Consider the following 21,784-nt stretch of genomic DNA (forward strand, 5'->3'; position numbering starts at 1 on the left):
TCAGACCATACCAGGCATGGGGGATAGCCAGAGAAAACACTCCTACCCAAGGCTGAGTATCTGTTGGTAGGACAGCCCAGATGCCAGTATCACTGGATCAAAAAGTACATGGCAGGAAGTAAGGTGTCAGAAAGCTTGTAAGATAGAAAGAATCTAGGTTATGAAGAACTTTGAATGTCAAATAGACCATTTGCTCTTGGAGGCAATAAGGAACCACTAGATTTTGTTGAGTAGGGGATAGCTTTAGATCTCTGCTTTGGGAAAATCACTTTGGTGGTTGAGTGGAGGGTCAGTTGGAGTGGGGAAAAATAGGAGGTTTACCCATAACAGACTATTGTAAAAACCACACGTGAGGTGATGAGAACCTGGCACTAGAATGAAAGTGCTCTTAGAGGAGAAAATGGGGAGTATTTGAGATATATTGCAAAGGTAAAAATAAAAGACATTGACAACAGATTGGCTGGAAGTATTTAACCTTATGAATTCTTTCAGAAACATCAGGATTTTTTGTGGTATAATTAATAAGTTCAGTTTTTCTTTGATACTGTTATTTTGTAAGCACATTGTTTGAATTTTGAGTATTCAAAGGCTCTTAGGAAATTAAATCGCAAACAGAAATAGATTTTAAAGTTCTTGACTTTAAAGTACTTTTCTGAAGTGTTACAGTTCATTTGGAAAATTTTTGGAAATATTACAAAATGGACAAAGGTGTTTGTTATACCTATGTTGTTTCTTGATATTAGGTTTTTCATATTGAACATAATAGTTTATGGTTATGAAAATAGAATATAATGAGTTGATATTTTGCATTTTAGGACTTAAATGAATTTAAGGAGGTAACAACATGTGTCTTCCCCAGGTAAGCTTTCTTTTCACTGTTTTGTCTCTCACATGAAAAAGTATTTGCTCTGGATAGATTGTGTGTGTTTGTTTGTGTGTGTGTGTGTGTGTGGTGTGTGTGTGTGTGTGTGTGTGTATGTGTGTGTATACGTACTGTAATTTCATAGGACTGTGAGTTGGAATAATAGATAGACTGTTATCTCTTTTGGATTATTTATTGATGGTTTCAAAATTTTAGCTTTGTGATTATTTTTTGGAAGAATCCTATTTTAAGAATTCTTAAAATAAGACAGCATAGGTGTTGGTACTGAATCCAGGGTGTAAGAGGGAATTTTGTCTTTTTTTTCCTCTCTTCTTGTGCATTCTGAAATGAACTGAAGACATTTGTTGGGATGGCAGTTTCTTCTAAGATTATTGAACCTTAAAAATTTTGAAATGTCTCTATAGAGTGCTTTATAGAGAGTCAAAACCTAAGAGCAAGTGATTTTAGTTTTTAAATGCATTGCCTTCAAATTTTAGTGCCTTGGATCAGTTAAAATTGATTATTACTTCTCGAAATACCAGTTTAAACATTATCCATACAGAACTCAGATTTATTTTCTATGAGATGAAATTCAGCCCTGACACTGTCTGAGGCCTGGGAGAAACTTTAATGGAACCAACCTACTCTAGGTATGCTACTCCTATATGTCATACGCTGAAATTATCTATGGCAGGAAATAGTAAGTTTTTATGTTACACTAGTTAATTTTTTAAAAAAATTTCTCATTCATACAGCACTACAATGATTAATGTTTTTCATGAATATAGAAATTCAAATTGCAGAGTTGGGTAGTAACAGTTAATAGTGGAAATTATATAGTAGTTTAAAACTATTATGTCCTTGAAAATATCTGAAGAAGATTAAAAAATAAATAAACCCTTAGATTGCTATTTTAAAGTCCTTTGCAATCTGTCTCTAGCTTGCCTCTCAATATATTAAGTACTTTATTCCCTTTCATATCGTCTATATTATAAGCCAAACTGACCTACTTGATCTTCTCTTAACAGGCATTTCTTCTTTTTTTTAATTGTTCTTTCTTTTTTATTATTAATTTATTTTTCTAATTATATGCAAAATAGTTTTCAACATTCATTTTTATAAAATTTTCTCCCTCCCACCCTTCTCACCTCCCCCCAGCAAGAGAGCAAGTACTCTGATAGAGGTTGGTTATACATACACAATTTTATTACACATATTTCCATATTAGTCATGCTGTGAAAAGAAGGATCAGAACAAAAAGGAAAACCATGAGAAAAAAACAAAAAATAAATTTAAAATAGTGAAAGTAATATTCTTTGATCTGAAATCAGACTCCATAGTCTTTTTTGAAGATGACTGACATTTTCCATCACAAGTCTTTCAAAATTATCTTTATTACTTTATTGCTGAGAACAGTTAAGTCTATCATAATTAATCATTGTACAATGTTGTCCTGGTTCTGTTCACTTCACTTAGCATCAGTTCATGTAAGTCTTTCCAGGTTTTTCCTGAAATCTGCCTGTTAAACATTTCTTTTAGCATCATAGTATTCCATTACAATCATATACCACAGCTTTTTTTCAACCGTATCCCATTGAGTTATCCATTCAATTTGCAATTCTTTGCTGCCACAAAAAAGTCCCCAAGAATATTTTGGGGCTTTTCCCCTTTTTTATGATCTTTTTGGGATAGAGACCTAGCAGCAGTATCGCTAGATTAAAGGATGTTTTATTTTCCTTTTTATTGCCCTTTGGGCATAATTCTAAATTGCTCTCCAGAATGGTTAGATTAGTTTACAACTCTGCCATCAATGCATTAATATCCCAATTTTCTCACATTCCCTCCAGCATTGATTATTTTTTCCTTTTCCTTCTCTTTCTGATAGGTGAACTGACCATTTTTTTTTAGGTTTTTTTTTTTTTGCAAGGCAATGGGGTTAAGTGGCTTGCCCAAGGCCACACAGCTAGGTTTGAACTCAAGTACTCCTCACTCCAGGGCTGGTGCTCTATCCACTGTGCCACCTAGCTGTCCCATGAACTGGCCATTTAAAAAAAAAATTATTTGTTTTTCATTTAACATGCATTTGTTTTCATTCCTTCCTAATTTTCCCTTAATTTGAAATAAAGAAAAAATTTTTTGACAGATATGCATAATTAATTTAAAGCAAAATTTTGACATTGTCAATGTCTGAAAGCATTTCATTTTGCATTTTGAATCCATCATCCCACTGTCAGGAGATAGAGGATATAATTCATCATTAACCCTTGGGAATTATGGTTAGTCATTGCTTTGATTGAAGTTTTCAAATCTTTAAAGGTTTTCTCTGTGCAGTTTTGTTATTAAATAAATTGTAAATTAATACTTCTAGTTAATGTAAAATAAATTCCTTAGATTAAAGTCACTTCACTCTGCATCAGTTCATACAGATTTTCACAAGTCTTTTTGAACTCATCGCTTTCATCATTTTACAGCAAAGTATTATTTCATTGAATTAATATACTGTAATATAGTCAACTGTTCTCCAGTTAATTGTGACTCCTTAGATTCCAGTTCTTTGCTATTACAAAAAGAGTGGTTATAAATAGTTTAATACATATAGGTGCTTTTCCTTTTTCTGTGATCTCTTTGGAGTCTAAAGATATTTTAGAGATATCATTGATTCAAAGGGTATTCATAATTAGGGGACTTTTGGGGAATGATATCAGTTATTTCCAAAGTAGTTGAACCATATCACAATTCTATCAACAAGTGTGTTTGTGTGCTCTTTTTTCCTCATAACTCCTCCCTATAATTTTTTTGATAATCTTTGTCAATTTCCATTTTTCTACTTATTAATGACTTTGAAGCATTTTTTATGCTCTTCATAGCTTGAGTATCTTTACTTGTAAACTGCCTATATAGTGCTTTTGAGCATTTATTAAATGGGGAATGAATGACCTTGCAATAATTTACATTTCAGTGATTTCTTTATATATCTTGCAAATGAGAACTTTATTAGCAATGCTTGCCGCAAAGGTTTTTCACAGCATCTATTTCTGTTAGCCATCTTGATTTTGTTTGTGCCTAAGTTTTCCAGTTTCTGTAGTCATAGTCTTTTATTTTCTGAGATCCTCTCTATTGTTTTGTCATGAACTCTTTGACCTGCCCATTTAATTTCTTACTTCCATGCCTTTACTCCATACTTGGAAAATGTCCCCTCTTGCATGCTCTGGCTTGGAGGCCTTTTTGTTTTTTTAAGGTTTTTGCAAGGCATTGGGGTTAAGTGGCTTGCCCAAGGCCACACAGCTAGGTAATTGAAGTGTCTGAGGCTGGATTTGAACTCAGGTACCCCTGACTCCAGGGCCAGTGCTCTATCCACTGTGCCACCTAGCCGCCCCTTGGAGGCCTTATCTTTATTCACTGTTCAATACCTACCCCACAGAATTGTTGTGAGATAATATTTAGCACAGTGCCTGGCACATTGTAAGTTTTTTTTTTTTTTTAACATTTTAACATTTTATTTGTTTTCCAATTATATACAATAGTAATATATACCCATCATTTTTTGCAAGGCTCTGAATTCTACAGTTTTTCCCCCTCCCCCCAGAAGGCTGACAGTCTCTACATTGTTTCCATGTCATACATTGATGTAAATTGAATGTTATAAGAATAAACATAAGAATAAACATACCCCCCCCCCAAGAAGATGGGAAACCTCAAGAATAGAGAGAGAGAGAAAGAAAAAATGTATTTCAGTCTGTGTTCAGATTTCAGTGGCTCTGTCTCTGGGGTGAGTTGCTTTCTTTATCATAAGTCCACTAGAGAAGTTGCTTCAATATTTTTCCCTCAGTTGCTATTACTAGCTGTACCTCCACTCTTTTTCTCCCCACTTTCATTTATTCTATTCTCTCTCTCCTTTCATCCTGGCCCTGTCCAAAAGTGTGTTGTATCTGAGTACTCTCTCCCTTGATCTTCCCTTTCTTCTATCACCTATTACCCCCTTCCCTCCCCCCATTCCCTCTCATCCTGTCCCTTTCCTCCCATCCTTCTCCAGGGCAAGACAGATTTCCTCACCCTGTTAAGTGTGTATTCCATTTCCTCCCTGAGCCATTTCCAGTGAGAATGAAGGCTCACTCATTCCTCCTTGCCTCCCCCCCCACTCCATTGAAAAAGCTTTTTCTTGACTCTTATGTGAAATCTCTCAGCTTCTTCTTCATCTCCTCTTCCTTCCTCCCAGTACTTTCCCCCATCACCCATTGACTCCATCCCTTTACCACATCATACCGTTATATTCCACTCCTTCCTATGTCCTGTCTTATATATGCTCCTTCTAACAGCTCTTATAAATGAGAAAGTTCATAAGAGTTATCAATATCTTCTTCCTGTGCAGGAATACAAACAGTTCAACATCATCAAGTTCCTCATAGTTAGTCCCTCTCTTCCAGTCCCTCTATGGTTCACCAGAGTCCTGTACTTGGAGATCAAACTTTCTGTTCAGCTCTGGTTGTTTCAATAGGAAAGTTTGAAAGTCCCCTGTTTCATTGAAAGTCCATCTTTTCCCCTGAAAGAGGATGTTCAGTTTTACTGGGTAGTTGATTCTCAGTTGTAAACCAAGATCTTTTGCCTTCCAGAATATCATATTCCAATCCCTACGAGCCCTTAATGAAGATGCTGCTAGATCCTGTGTAATCTTGACTATATAGAGCCTCAGTAGTTGAATTGTTTGTTTTTGGCAGCTTTTAGAATTTTCTTTTTGATGTGGGAGTTTTGAATTTGGCTATAATATTCCTGGAAGTTTTTCTTTTGGGATCCCTTTCAGGGGGTGACTGGTGAATTCTCTCGATTTCTATTTTACCCTCAGCTTCTAGGTCTCAAGGCAATTTTTCTGTGTTATTTCTTGAAAAATGAAATCTAGGCTCTTCCCTTGGTCATGGCTTTCAGATAGTCCAATAATTTTTAAATTATTTCTTCTGGATCTGTTTTCAAGGTCGGCTATTTTTCCAATGAGATAATTTCACATTTTCTTCTAATTTTTGGCTTTTTTGGAAGAGTTTTATTTCTTCCTGCTTTTTTTGCAAAGTCATCAGCTTCCTTTAGTTCCATTTTGCATTTGAAGGAGTTATTTTCTTCAGAGAACTTTTTTTTATCTTCTTTTCCAGCTGGCCAATTCTGCTTTTTTAAGGCAGTCTTCTCCTCATTTGCCTTTTGTTTTTTTTTTCCCATTAGGCCTAAACTGGTTTTTAACATATTTTCTTCAGTATTTTTTTTGTATTTCTTTCATTAAGCTGTTGATTTAATTTTCATGATTTTTCTGTATTGCTCTCATTTCTCCTCTGAATTTTTCCTCCATCTCCCTTAATTGCTTTTTAAAATCTTTTTTGAGCTCATCCATAGTCTGAGCCCATTTTCTATTTCTCTTGGAGGTTTTGGATACGGAAGCTTTGATTTTTGTCATCATATGAGTATGTTTTGATCTTCCATGGGACTAAAGTAATTCTCTATGGTCAGATTCTTCTTTTTCTGTTGTTTACTCATTTCCTCAGCCCAAGACTAATTTACAGCACTTCCAAGGCTTTGGGTTTTTTGGTGTGTGTGGGGGGCACATCTCACTGGGACCTTTATTCCTTCAAGGTCTTATGCTCTCTAGCCTGTATTTTGATGTGTAGATAACCACAGCACTGCCCTCTGCCCTTGGGGCTATAAGGAGAGATCCAGCTTGGTTTTTTAGTATGGAATCCCAAACTGCAATATGTGAGTGTAGGCAAACAGCAAAGTTCTACCCCATGGAGAGCAGAGAAATCTCTGCAGATGTTCCTTACCGTTCCTGGGGTGCAGGCTGCTTTCATCTGATTCTCGCTGTAGATTTTGCAGCCGTGCTCTTCACTCCACACTCACCTAGGTGCAGCAGAGTTCTCTCACTCCCCTTCTAGCTGTTGCAGGTGATTTCTGGGCTGGGCTGGCCTGCACTGCACTGAACTGCAGCCCAGCTTTTTTCCAACATCCCCCCCCCCCCCCCCCCATGAAGCACACCTTTCCCATGGAAGTTCTAAGTTGTTTTGGACTAAGAAAATGTATCACTCAGTCTTTCTGTGGGTTTGGCTCTGCTAAATTTTCACTAGAGACATCCTTTGTTTGTGGGGGGTTTGGGGGGTCAGAGATCCTGGGAAATGCTTCCTTCATGCTGCCATCTTGGCTCTGGCCCCCATTATAAGTTTTTAAGAAAGGTTTTTTTCACCCCCACTCCTGATCCTTCATGAGCCACCTTTGCTGATCTTATGTATAAGTCTTTTCTCATCAGCAAATTATCTTGTATTTGCTTATTTGTTTAAATATTGCATCTTCTAAGTATAAGCTTTTTTTTTGCAAGGCAATGGGGTTAAGTGACTTGCTCAAGGCCACACAACTAGGCAATTATTAAGTGTCTGAGGCTGGATTTAAATCAGGTACTCTTGACTCCAAGGCTAGTGCCTCTATCCACTGCGCCACCTAGCCACCCCTAGCATAAGCTTTTAAAGGGCAGTAATTGAAATTTTTTCTTTTACTTTCTTTGTATCCTTTTACAGTAGTGCTTTACACATAATAAACATCTAATGCACTCTTATTAAATTGATTTAGATTGAATCATTGTATTCTCTGTATTTTTGCTGGAATAAAATGTCAATTTACTGCTAGAACTAACACTCCAGAAGTAGAGCTTTGCCAACAAGTATCTCTGTTTGCATTGCCACCTTGAACTGATTAGTAAAATACAGTAAGATTGCTAGCATATTTATAGTCACATAACTTGAATACACCTTTCAATCTGAAGATTAGAGAAAGTACTTTCTCCAATGCATTTTGCAACTAACCTTTTTTAAGACTTAGAGAGAATCGAATCCACATAAGTAGTACATTAATTTTTGGCATGCAATTACATTATGTTTATATTTTGACCATTTTTAAATTTTAGGTTACTGGATACTAAACTGATGGCAAGCACACAACCTTTTAAGGTAATTTGCAAATTTGAATTATGATTGGCAATTTTTCATGATTTTCCTATTTTTAAAAAATTTGATACCTTTTGTAACTGAGATATTTTTGTAACCATTTGACATTTTTCAAGTGCCTATCATATAATTGAAATGATTAAGTTTTGTGGCAAAGGCAGTTTTGCCAAACCATTACCTAACATCCAGAAAAGGCTTATTCTGATTATAGCTATATCTGACATACTAAATATAAAACCTGCCTGCTTAGCATATTTAGTAAACTTTGACAGCTGTGAGTGTCACTAAAGGACAAAAGGTGGTGGTACTCAACATATTCAGCAGTTACCTGTCATCAAATATAGTTATCCAATACAATACATAATAATTCCTTGTTCTTTGCAGGATATTATTAACAACACATCCCTTGCAGAACTGGAAAAGCGATTAAAAGAGGCACCATTCAACCCTCCTAAAGTTGGTAAGAGTTTAAAGCAAAAAAAAAGTCTTTTTATTATAAATTAATAAACATAATTGATTTACTTTTTAATGAGTGAAAATGTCATGAACTTCTCAACTATAGTGCTTTTCTGATTAACTATGTCTGTGTCCTGTTTTTTCATTTGAATAGCTTGATCATTGAGGAACAGATTAAAACTTATCTATCATCACTTGACATTAGTGGTATTTTTTCAAAAATTAAAGGGATTTTTTTTCCTCCAGAGTATATCCTTTCAATCTAAAGAGATACTGTTTATGGTTAAGTATCAACAGTATAATTTTTTTTATTTTTCCTTAATTTTTTTCCAATTGCATGTAAAATTAGTTTTCAACAGTCATTTTTTGGATGCTATTTTGTTTTATTTTTTCCAGTTACATGCAAAGATTATTCATCTTTTGTAAGCTTTTGAGATTCAAATTTTTCTTCTTCCTTGCCCCTTTCCTCTCTCCAAGGAGAGAGAGCAATCTGATATGGACTATATACATGTGCAGTTATATCAAATATATCTCCATATTAGTTAAGTTCTGAAAGAAGAATCAGAACAAAAGGGAAAACCACAAAGAAAAAAAAGATTAAAATAGTATTCTGGATATGGATGACATTTTCTGTTATAAGCCTTTTAGAATTGTCTTTGATTAGTGTATTTCTGAGAAAAGCTAAGTCTATCATAGTGGATCATTCACACAATGTTGCTCTGTACATTGTTTTCCTGATTCTGCTCACTTCACTTAACATCTATTTATTTTAAGTGTTTCTAGATTTTACTGAAATCTGTCTTCTCACAATTTCTTTATTTTTTTATTTTTTCGCCATTTGTAATAGAATAATAGTATTCCATTATATTAAAAAAAACACCATTTGTTCAGCCATTCTTCAATTGATGATCATCCTCTTAAATTTGCAATTATTTGCCACCGCAAAGAGAGTTGCTATAGATAATTTTGTAAATGTGGATTCTCGTTCTTGTTCTATTATTATTGTTGTTGTTGTTGTTGTTGTTATTATTTCTTTGGGATACAGACCTAGGAGCAAAACTAATTTTTTGTGCCCTTGGCAGGTTTAAGAACAGTACCTCTAGATTAGGATGATTGGAAATCCTCATACCCTCTTTTTAACCTGGTATGGGAGTAGCATCAGGAAAAATAATCACAGTAGAACTGGGAAAATTGAACATAAGGAGGAATGCTTCCAGGTTGGGGAAACAGTTAGTCTTGCTCATTTGATCTATATTCTGTGCTCAGTTCCTTTATCTCTTTTCCAAACTGTATATGTCATTTGTTTATATTGGCAGTTACATTCATGACTTAGTTGTAAAATTTACTGCTGCTTTCCTGGCTTTTATTTTAAATGATCAGAGGAATGTTGTATTAATTTTTCAAACTCTGTTATATTTATTTTTATATGTTATTTTATGTTTGCATATGGAATTTTGCTGTGCCACTTTTCAATTTGGAATAAAATTCAGTATTAGGCAGGGCTGTCTCAAGTAAACTTTATCTAGAGTGGATTAATTACTCCTCCTACTTCCCCACATCTCTTAACACCAGATAATTAAATATAATAACATAGTAAAAAGTCTTTGAGTGGCCTTCTCTGTAAGATAGTTTCATAATATAGATCAGGGCTGTCCAAAATGTGACCCCATGGGCTTTAGTAAACTAAGTCTAGTACTGTAGAGCTCTCACTAAAATGACAAATCAGAATATATTGTCTATTGTTTCAATAAAAACTTTTAAGTAAGATTGGACAGCCCTGATATAGACCCTTAGTATAGATAATATATTTGTATATTTTTGGATTTAATTATGCTTTTACATCTTGTTGCTTAAACTTGAAGATATAGTACAGAAATTCTGTTCTGCACCTGAGCCATTGATTAGTTTTTGACTTTTTCAGCAAATTTAGTGTTTTAGATTGGGTTCTTCTTGTTACTATAATCTCAAAAGTAAGAAATCCTTTTATAAATTTGGAATGGTTTCATAAATAGAATGTTAAGTTGCTTAGTGGTTGGCAGCTTTGGAAATTTGGTTCCTAGTTTGGGGGAAGCAAGTTTTAGGTATTGACCAATAAACAAAGTAAGTCTTGACTGTGGGAGAAATAGGAAATATTTATACTGCTGAAATAATAAGAAATTATGGTTTTATGGTTACATAGGATATTTCTCTGAAGATTAATAACATGAGTTCATTGTACAGAGACATCTTTATATGTATGATACCCTTAGGAAAACCTTTTTTTTCCCCTTTCCTTTTAGAAAGTGCAGAAGGGTTTCCAAGTTATGATACTGCATCTGAACAGCTCCATGAGGCAGGCTATGATGCTTACATTACAGGACTGTGTTTCATCTCCATGGCAAATTTCCTAGGTATATACATATCTGTATCATGAATTCAAATAATTGGGGGGGGGCTGGCCTATCCAACTCACTCATTTGGAGGTGGAGGGTTTTTGAAGTGGAAATTAAAAGTAGAAAGGGAAGCTATGTGGGAGAAATTCTGAGCAGAGAATTGAGTAATTTTCCCTCCCCTGAAGATTTTTGTTTGTTAATTTATAAATTATTTTACTTGAATTTTCATTCCTCACATAGATAATCATTTATAATATCCTGCCTCTTTTTTTAATTAGGTTCTTTTCTCAGTCCTCCAAAAATTCACGTGTCTGCCAGATCCAAACTCATTGAACCCTTTTTTAACAAGTAAGTAATTCATGGGTGCAGAAATTATCTGTCATAAATAAGAATGGGGTTAGCATCACTGGAAAGGGAGTGATCTGCTGATCTGGGATATTTTTAAGGGGAATTTAGTTTTTGTATAAATGCTTATCTATGGCAGTCAAGTTATTTTTTAGCATATTTTTTAAATTAAAAATTTTTTTTCAAGGCAGTGGAGTTAAGTGACCTGCCCAAGGTCACATAGCTAGGTAATTATTAAGTGTCTGAGGTCGTATTTGAGCTCAGGTCCTCCTGACTCCAGGGTTGGTGCTCTATCTACCGCATCACCTAGCTGCCCCAGTCAGGTTATTTTTAAAAATGATAACCTTGATCATTTTAAACTTTGCTACTATATTTATTAAATAATGGATAAAAATAAAATATACTTCCAAAATACAATGGTATTCATTTTTTTTTCTTTTTTTAGATTTTTCAAGGCAATGGGGTTAAGTGGCTTGCCCAAGGCCACACAGCTAGGTATTTATTAAGTGTCTGAGGTTGGATTTGAACCCAGGTATTCCTGACTCCAAGGCCGGTGCTCTATCCTCTGTGCCACCTAGCCGCCCCCAATGGTATTCTTACAGATAAAAACATAGTAAAGTTTATATATTTAACTTGATTATTTTCATTTGAGGTATATCTATTTTGCAGTTCTACTTAATCCCAAAATTCATTAGATAAAAAATTAATATTGACATGTTGATTTTCAGAAGATTTTTATATTTCAGCTTTATTTCAGAGAATATGTAGAAAAATCTTGTGGACTCTCTTCTATGATTTTTAAAATACTTTAATAGTAAAATCCTACTGATTTGTTCTAATTGGAAGAAAGTCATTGAGTTCTGGAAAAGACTGGAGTTCTGGAATGTTTTCAAAGATTTGTGATTTTATTACTTTTGAGTACTGTATACTAGCCCATTTGGTTAGAATTTATCACAAATGAGATTAAGATTACAGTTTGGTCCTTGAATGAGACACTTAGGTTTGATTTATATCATGGTTATAGACATACTTATGATTGTCTTACAAATGTGCCCTGAGTGGACTATTGAACAAGTGAGACTTAAACATTAAAAAATCATCACTACTACTAGGAAGAATAAAAAAAACCTTTCTGACCTTGGCATCATTTTCAATATATTAAGTGTGGCATGTTACATATAGTTAGATAAGAGTAATTTATAGTTAAGACCTTCACATAAATACCCTACAAAGGCTAAACATTTTCATTGTCTAAAACTCACTTTTTCATAGATAATGAAAAATAGACAGTTATTCTAGATTCTGAATTTATATAGCAAAGGGGGGAAGAATAGATTTTCTAAAAGAGTGGGATTGTTGTTTTGTTATTTCATTTTTTTATGTACTAGAGCAATTACCATACTATGCTTTAAAAACATAGCTGAGTTTGACAGGCAGGACAACTCTTAGCATATTCTCTAAAAAGAACTATTAATTTCTTAAGCTTTAATGCCAGCCAGCCTATAATTCTACTTTAATTAACTTTTATTTTACAATAGTTCTCAGGAGAAAAGTAGCTTTTATTAGTTTTTAAAACAGTATCTCTCTTTTGCAGTAAATATCTGTGAATGTGATTAATATATAACATCTGCTTTACATGCTATATTTATTTCCATGTCAGTCATATAGACAAATCCATCAAAAGAGGAAAGCTTAATTCTAAGTTAGATCAACAATTTGTAATGTATTTAAGTTGATTTAATGTCATGGCAGATATAGTCAAAAGAAACAAACTATATGCACACTGTTTTATTGTAATTAATAGTTAACTTGGTGAGTATTTTGCTCAGTGTAGATGGATACAAAAAGTGATTGTTTGAGCAGGTTGGATTGGGGAAGCCATCTCTGAAATTTCTCTATGAAGCCTTGCTTAGCTAGTTTAATTTCTTATTGTTTTTTCCGTGTATTAAGAATGTCTTTTTCTCTGAGACAATTGAAAGTCAACCAGTATGTAAAATGAAAAGTAAACTATTTTTGTAATAATACACTAGGATAAGATAATTAAGTACAAATCAACTGTTCTTAATTTGTTTAGAAAGTGAGAAATGATGATATTTGGTGTATTTTGTTTTATGTTTTTATTCACTTCATCCAAATTGATGTAACATTTCTTCTTAAATACAGGTGCAATTTCTGTCCCTAGCATCTTGATACTACCATTCATTAAACAGTCTATTCAAGGAAAATACTCAGCAATCATTGCAAACTCTTCATTCCAATCTTTAGTTTTTGTTATTTTATAGATATATAAATTTTTATTGATATGAATAAATTCTTAGGATATACACATTTCTATCAATTATTAATAAACATGAACTTTATTAAACATTTTTTTATACTATTTGACTGGCCAGCATATAGCATAAGTACATAAATGCTATTTTGTTCTTCTTGGACTGGACACTTAAGTAAATAAACATGACTTCCTTCATTGTTACCCATCTTAATTTCACCCAAACAAAACACAAAACCTCAAACCTACCTAATTTTTCATTATCTCAAATTAGTATTCTCATTCATCCCTATCAGTGACCCCTTTTAATAAAGCCTTGTAGAGTCAGATTTTTCTGGAAATTTTAGATAGCTGGAGTTAAGGCAGTATATGAAGACTGAGTATGGATTATTAGAAGGACTTTTTAACTGTCACATTTCTACACTTGATCTTAGCCAAAAGGCTGAGAAGCAATTAACTGTCACATTTCTAGAAAGATTGCACCATTTTGCTTTTTGTCCCAAGCATCTTCCCCATGAAGTCCTTGGTTATTTTGACTTTTTGAGGACACAGTAAAATTACTGGGAGAGTGTTATATGTTAATTACTAAAGTAAGATTCAATTCACTACTACTGGTAGTATTTTTAATAACATTTCCTCTAGGGCCAGCTAGGTGACACAGTGGATAAAGCACTGGCCCTGGAGTCAGGAGTACCTGGGTTCAAATCTGGTGTCAGAGACTTAATAATTACCTAGCTGTGTGGCCTTGGGCAAGCCACTTAACCCCGTTTGCCTTGTAAAAACCTAAAAAAAAAATAACATTTCCTCTTGTTTATCTTGGAAGTTTTTGTAAGTATGGAAAAGATTTACCTTCTTTTATAGTGTTGGTCAGTTTTCGTCAATATATAGGAAAAATAGGTTTAAAGCAGATCCTTTGGAAAGATACTTCTGGTTTGGAATAGGCTAAAAATATTCTTTGCTTTCACATTTTATTATACCACAAAGAGTACAAAATCACATTCTTGTCTCATTTTTAGGAAGAATAATTTTTTTTTCAATAGGAATTTCTTTGGGACACTTAGAATTTTGCTCAATGAATTAGGCAGCCTTTATCTGCTTATTTTTGAAAAGATTGTCTTTCTTTGTTGCTGTGGTTCTTTAAAAATCAATGGAGGCAGAATGTCCAGAGTGCTCGGCATAGAGTCAGGGGACTGGGATTTGGGTCCCAACTCAATATAGTTTAGCAGGACTTTGGAACAAGGCACATCACCATTTTCTAAACTTTGAAATGAAGGAATAAGGATCTTGTCTAGTTGTAATAAGCCAGAAATCTGTGAGTGAAACTATACTTTTTATAGAGTCTGAACTGACTTTTGTATTTATAATTAAAAAAAGTCTGAATTTACCTCATGTAGTTTTATGTTGTATTATTGTTGCTACAGTTGTGCTGCTGGAGATAAGGTTGCTTTATTTTCTATTCATGGTTTGGGGGCTTTGGATCATTAGTAATTCAGAGGACTAAGAAGCCCAGAGTTCAGACAAAAAAGCTTAAACAGGGTATTAATAGGTTAAAGATTATTTTTAATGAAACTGAGAAAATGATTTTACATCATACATGATAGATTTTCTCCCCATTCAATATCTGAAATATGAAATTATAAAATATCAGGCATTCTCTTACTACTTAAATTGATTTGAATCAAATGGAGGAATCTAAGATTGCTGTGATCTCGAACACATTTTTCAAAGTGTTATTTTTAAGATTAATGCAATTCAGGAAGTTTTAGAGAGTTATTTCATATATTAATTTCGAATATAGGAGGAAAATTTTTTTTGGTACCTGAATCCTATTCTCTGAAATGAGGGACTTGTTTCTTTTTGTCCACCTTTGCATTCACATCATTAGCACCCACAGAAATTTGTGGTTACTTATTCTATATTAGTATGTGCTAGTGAGAATTGGTAGACTACTAAACAGGCTTGAAACATAGTTGAGAGAGCACTGGAATTGGAGTGAGAACTTGGGTTAATCTCCTAGCTTTGACATTTAATAGCATAGGACCTTAGGAATCATATAACCTCTCTTAATATCAGTCTTGAGATAAAATAGAGATAATAATACTTGCATTGTCTGTGTCATAGTGTTATTGTGAGGTAAGCATTTTATACACCTCAAAGCTCTCTAGAAATGTGAAGTATTAATAGAATTTATTCATAGAATTAATGAATATACATACTTCAGGTGGAGAGCTATGCTTGCTATTATTTAACTGTAAATCTCTCTCTGATTGGGAAACCTCCTTAAAGCTAATTTTGCATGCTAATTTTAATGAGGATTAGATCTGGATTAGAAATAGGTTAACATTAGAGAAATAAACTTATAAAAATATTTTTTGAAAGATTATATAATAATGCTTTTCATTAGTAAATAAAGAATAGATCATGGGGATTTTTCAGGTATTAAGTTAGTATTGAAACTTTTATAGTCAAAGCACTATTCCTTTTAAAAAGCAATTTCCGTATTAGTAATTATAAACCAGCAAAGACATTGAGAGTTGACTATTTGGCATCTTTTTCATAGACTTCATTGATGTGAAAACATGACACTATGTATGGTGAGAAAAGAGATGACAGCCATCATCCATGCACAGAAGTGATAATATGACTTGTCCAAAGTCTCTTTGTTTTGATGGCTTAGTCCTGGTTTTTAAGGAAGCCAAGTATCTTTTCCCTATTCCCTTTATAATTTGTGAAAAAGCAGAACTAAGAGCCAGAAGAATTCTTCCTCGACCTTTTTATTCCTTTGTTTTCCCAACATCAAGAAGGAGATGGAGTAAATAAAGGAAGGATTAAAGGGCAGAACCACCAATTTTGGCTCAATATTTATTTCCCTGCTATGATTATACCTTGCCCAGACAAATACCTAGGTATGCCTTTAAAGCTAAGCATGGCCCATGTCAATTTTTTTTTTTTTTTTAGGTTTTTGCAAGGCAAATGGGGTTAAGTGGCTTGCCCAAGACCATACAGCTAGGCAATTTTAAGTGTCTGAGACCGGATTTGAACCCAGGTACTCCTGACTCCAAGGCTGGAGCTTTATCCATTATGCCACCTAGCTGCCCCCCATGTCATTTTAAATTAGACAATGATTCATAAACACTTAAAATTTAATTGTTTTAGTATCATCATATCCTGTTTTCCTGTCTTCATAGCTTTAGATATAATTCTAAAATGTAAGAACTTTTTTAAAGTATGCACTTAGCTGAAACTATAATGTATCATGCATCCTGCCTAATTCATAAATATGGCTTTCATTCAGTGAAAAATTATCAAATGTATATTTAAGCAAATTGCATTGTATAAGTTGCCAAATATACTTTGTGGTATAGATATCTCTGAGATAGAATCTAGGAATGCTACCACCAAGAAGACTTTTTCATTTTCATATAATGAGTGTCTTTGTTACCTTGTACTAAAGGCCTTCTATCTCCCTATATAATCTCTACTTTGTATTCAGTAGATACCCTTTGAATGTGACTTCGTAATTAACTCTTGCCGTTGATATAAAATAAAAATCTACTTAGGGTTAACTTTATGGCTCTATTTTAGCTCTCTATATGCATCCCTCCATCTCATATTTGAGCTGTACATTATTGCTTTGACTAACATTGGTCAAACTAAGTTGATTATAGAACACTGGTATATACAGATTGTAAATTAAACGGTTCAGGAGACTGTGTTGATGTGTGATACTCCTACAATAAAGAGATGGTTATAGAACTTTTAAAGCAAAATGAAGAAAATTACATTTCTCTTTATACCTGAAACTTTCAGATGCAGTAACTGTTATGTTATTTTTGTATATTTTCATCATTTATTTAACTCTGCTCTCATCTCTAGTAATATTTTTTTCTCATTATAAATATTTTATTTTTTTGTTTTTCCGACTACATAAAATGGTAGTTTTTAACCAGTCATTTTTTGAAGTTTTCTCCCTCCTTCCCTTCTCTGCCCCTTCTCTCAACAGAAGTGGTTTAATATTTATTAAGAAGAATATCACAATTTGAGAAATGCTTATTTAAGCTAGTCTAATGTAGTATACTTTAAAATCATTCTTGCAAGTTCAGTTTAAACACCACTTCTTATATGAGGCCTTTCCTCATGCTGCTAATACCTCCCCTCTGCAATTTACTGTGTATTTATTTTGCATTTATGTATATGTGGACATATTCCCTTTCCTTAGAAAATTAAGCTCCTTTGAGGGCAGAACCTATTTAATTTTTGTTATTGCATCCCCAATGCCTGCTTACAGAGCCTATAACATAATAGTAGTAGTAGTAGTAGTAGCAGTACTAGTAGTAGTAGTAGTAGTAGTAGTAGTAGTAGTAGTAGTATTCATAAATACACATAATAAATAAATGAATAAATACTTTAGTATTTATTTATTCTCTTTTTGTACAAATAATGTTTTTTTATACATTAATAAAATATTCTTGTTTAAGAGTAAACAGAATACTCCCCCCAAAAAATATACTCATTTGAGCGATAAAGTAAAGGGGAGAGAAAAAAATTAAAATTAAAAAAAAATAACAGAAATAATTGTAAGTATGACCAAGTGGCGCAATGGATGGAGCCCCAGCCCTGGAGCCAGGAGCACCTGAGCCCATATCTGGCCCCATACACCCAACGATCACCCAGCCGTGTAACATGCAAGCCACCCCAACCCCACTGTCCTGCAAAAACCAAAAAAAGTAAAAAAAAGACCCAAAATAAAATAGTAATAATAGTAGGGGTAGCTGGGTGGCAGTCAGAGCATTGGCCCTTGAGCCAGGAGCACCCAGGTCCAAATCCGGCCTCAGACACCCAATGATCACCCTGCTATGCGGCCCCAGTCAGGCCACCCAGCCCCATTTGCCTTGCACCCCCCCAAAATAATAATAATAAAAAATGTGCTTCAGTCTTTGTTCCAACACCAACTCTGTCGCGGGTGAATCAAATTCTTTATGGTAAGTCCATCACAAAAGTTAATTCCATATTTTTCCACTGTTGCCATTGCTGATTGCAACTCCCCCCTTTGGTATTTCTCCACTACCATGTACTATATTTTCTCTCTCCTTTCACTCTGATTCTGCTATAGGGTAGCTGAGTGGCGCAGCAGACAGATCCCTGGTGCTGGAACCAAGAGCCCCCGAGCCCCCATACCACCCCTTAGGCCCAGCATCCACCTGGCCCTATGGTCCAGGACAGGCCATCCAATCCCAGCCCCTTGCAAGAAGTAAAAAGGAAAATGTATTATATCTGACCACTCTCCCCCCCATGGTCCATCCTTTACTCCATCACTCACATCACCCTCCTTTACCCTGTCCTCCCCCCCCCCCCCGCTTCTTACTCTAGATGCCTATACCCCATTGAGTATATATGCTGTTTCCTCTCCTAACCTACCACCTCTGATGAGAGCAAAGATTCCCTCATTCCTCCTTGCCTTCCCCCCTTCCATATCATTGCAATAGCTCATTGTAATAAAGAAAAAACTTATTATAGGAAATATCTCAGCTTATTCCCCCCTCTCCTTTTTCTTTCTCCTATCACATTTCCCTTTTTTTCTGTTGGCTCCATTTTTACACCGTATTTTATCTTCAAATTCAGCTTTCTCCTGTGCTTCAAGTATAAAAGCTCCCTCTACCTGCTCTATTAACTGAGAAGGCTCATATCAGTATTATCAGTGTCATTTTTCTATGCAGGAATACATGCAGTTCATCCTCATTAAGTCCCTCATATTTTCCCCTTCTCCAATCTCTATGCTTCACCTGAGTCCTGTATTTGAAGATGAAACCTGTTCAGCTCTGGCCATTCTAACAGGAACATTTGAAATGCCCCTGGTTCATTGAAAGTCCATCTTTTTCCCTGGAAGAGGACATTCAGCCTTGCTGGGTAGTTGATTCTCCTTTGCATTCTAAGCCCTTTTGCCTTCCAGTATATTATATTCCAAGCCCTACGAGCTTCCAATGTAGTTGCTGCTGCTAAGTCCTGTGTGATCCTGACTGCAGCTCCACAGTATTTGAATTGTGTCCTTCTGGCTGCTTGTAATATTTTTTTCTTTGACTTGGGAGTTCTGGAACTTGGCTATAATATTCCTAGTGGTTGGTTTTTTGGGATCTCTTTCTCTGGGGGATTGGTGGATTCTCTCCATTTCTATTTTGCCCTCTGCTTCTAGAATATCAGGGCAATTTTCCTGTAGTAATTCTTTGAAAATGATGTCAAGGCTCTTTTCCTGATCATGACTGTCGGGTATTACAATAATTTTTAAATTATCTTTCCTAAGTCTGTTTTCCATATCAGCTGTTTTTTTCAATGAGATGTTTCACATTTTCTTCTAATTTTTCATTTTTTTGGTTTTGAAGTAATGAATCCTGGTTTCTCGTAAATTCATCAGTCTCCCTGAGTTCTGTTCTTTGTCTGAAGGATTTGTTTTCCTCAGAGAGCCTTATCTCTTTTTCCATCTGGTCAGTTTTGCTTTTTAAAGCATTTTTCTCCTCAATTACTTTTTGAACTGTTTTATCCATTTGATCTAAGCTGGTTTTTAGCATGCTATTTTCTTTAGCTTTTTTTTTTGGATTTCCTTGACTAGGCTGCTGACTTCATTTTCATGTTTTTCCTGCATCTCTCTCATTTCTTTTCCCAGTTTTTCTTCTAACTCTGTCATAGCATGAGCCCAATTTCTGTTTTTCTTGGAGTCTTTAGATGCAGGAGCTTGTGCTTCCTCATCTTCAGACTGAGTGTTTTGATCCTTCTTGGGCTCATATGCAAAATATTTCTCAATGGTCTTCCTCTTGTTTCTCTGCTTGCTCATTTTCCCAGCCTGAGCCTGGTTTTGGGGTGCTTCCTGAGCTTTTGGGACACTCCCACAAGGGTCTCAGTGTGTGAGGCTTTGTCCTCCCTCCTGGTATGTGAATGACCATAAGCGCCCCCCTCTGCCACGGGGCTGAGGTGGGGGGGGGCCCTGCTGTTCTATGGGGGAGCCTAGACTGCGATCAGGATCTGAATGTGCTCAGAGCCCCAGAGTCCTGTTCTAGGGGCAGAGCTCTGTCAAATAAATAAATACTTTGTAATTGATGGAAGGAAAAAACAGGTTTTGAACCAACATTTGTCAGATGTTCATGTTAGCCACCTTGTTTTGTGTTGGTGTTTCAAATGCACAAAGCTTTTACTTGTAGTCTAAAAACCTTATGTTTAAATTTAATTCTCTTAAGTTTAAGCGAAGTGAATAATATAGGGACTGTGTTAGAGTCAGAACAACTGGGGATAAAGCACCTATAAACTTGTCCCAGAACTAGTCAGTTCTCTAAGGATGTAAGTCATACATTATATGTGACTTTGCATAAGAAGGGAGTAACCACAAGTTACTTATATGTATGAAATTATGTATCTTCCTCCCTTCCTTTTTCTCATCTACCCTCCCTTGAAAGAAGTCTAAATCCTTAGTCCCATAAACTCTCATACTTTTAGTTACTGGATAAAGAATTCTCAAGGTCAAAGGTATAGCAATTTTGTGTTTATGTGCAACTTTTATAATATAAATATTTATTGTCATGGGGAAAGTCAGGGAGTATGTCTCATTTTTCTTGTCATTTAGTGCCACACATCAACTATTTGGTATAACTGTGTGTCTTTGAGTACTACTTTATGTGTTGACCAAAGGGGAAGGATCTGCAGTGTTCAACTCCCATAATGTTTCCCTTCATAGGATAAGGGCATCTCAGCAAGCTTCTTGAGAGAATACTTCATGGTAATTATATTTCACTTTAAAAGGTCTCAATAAAAAATTAGATTTTGAGGAAGAAACTATCTGCCTCTATGTTGTATACAGTTTTTTAGGATTATGGGGAAGCTATGAGAGTTGTGAGGAAATAAGGGAATGGCAGCTCCATCCTTGCCTTAAGCTTATCATCTGGAGTTAGCACATAAAGCTGAAGCAATGCTTTTCAGGGACTATCTTCCAGGACTCTTTGGTGGAGAATTCAGCAGACAATAGAGTCAGAGGCAAGATAGGAGAAGCATCAAACTGATGGATAGCATTCATCCTTAACATCCTGTAGAAGCCAATGTCCCTAGAATTTGAGGATGTTAGTTTAATTCTCTTTTAACAGTAGCAGCATAGGAGAACTAGATGAATCATCATCCTTTTAAAAATAGTATTTTATACCCTGTAGGCAGCTTCAAAAATGTAACTTAAACCATAGGGAGTTATAATTCAACCTACTTTTAAACTCCATCATATCAGTTGCCATATACATTCATTTTCAGATAAAATGAGCCTAGGTCTGTTTTAGAAATCTTTGTAAAAGTATGTAAAGGTATATTCAAAGGCTTTTGATGAAATGTGAAGATGTAGTCTTCTAGGTAAATTCAAGAAAGCTGAATTTGATATCACTCAACACAATATGCATAGGTCCCACATATATTTATTAACACTATGTCATCGGGGCGGCTAGGTGGCACAGTGGATAAAGCACTGACCCTGGAGTCAGAAGTA

The 21,784-nt window shown here is 34.9% G+C and overlaps 1 protein-coding gene across 1 annotated transcript in view; it reads left to right on the plus strand.

The window, feature by feature from the left end:
• Positions 1–21,784, plus strand: part of PARN (poly(A)-specific ribonuclease) — a 200,475-nt gene that overhangs the window by 35,558 nt on the left and 143,133 nt on the right. The window contains exons 14-18 of the mRNA XM_074196422.1: positions 816–859; positions 7,791–7,833; positions 8,215–8,290; positions 10,566–10,676; positions 10,937–11,006. Coding sequence (XP_074052523.1) covers positions 816–859; positions 7,791–7,833; positions 8,215–8,290; positions 10,566–10,676; positions 10,937–11,006 — 344 coding nt within the window. The remainder of the gene's footprint in view (positions 1–815; positions 860–7,790; positions 7,834–8,214; positions 8,291–10,565; positions 10,677–10,936; positions 11,007–21,784) is intronic.

The sequence above is a fragment of the Macrotis lagotis genome, chromosome 8 (genome assembly GCF_037893015.1).
Source record: "Macrotis lagotis isolate mMagLag1 chromosome 8, bilby.v1.9.chrom.fasta, whole genome shotgun sequence".
Lineage (NCBI taxonomy): Eukaryota > Metazoa > Chordata > Mammalia > Peramelemorphia > Peramelidae > Macrotis > Macrotis lagotis.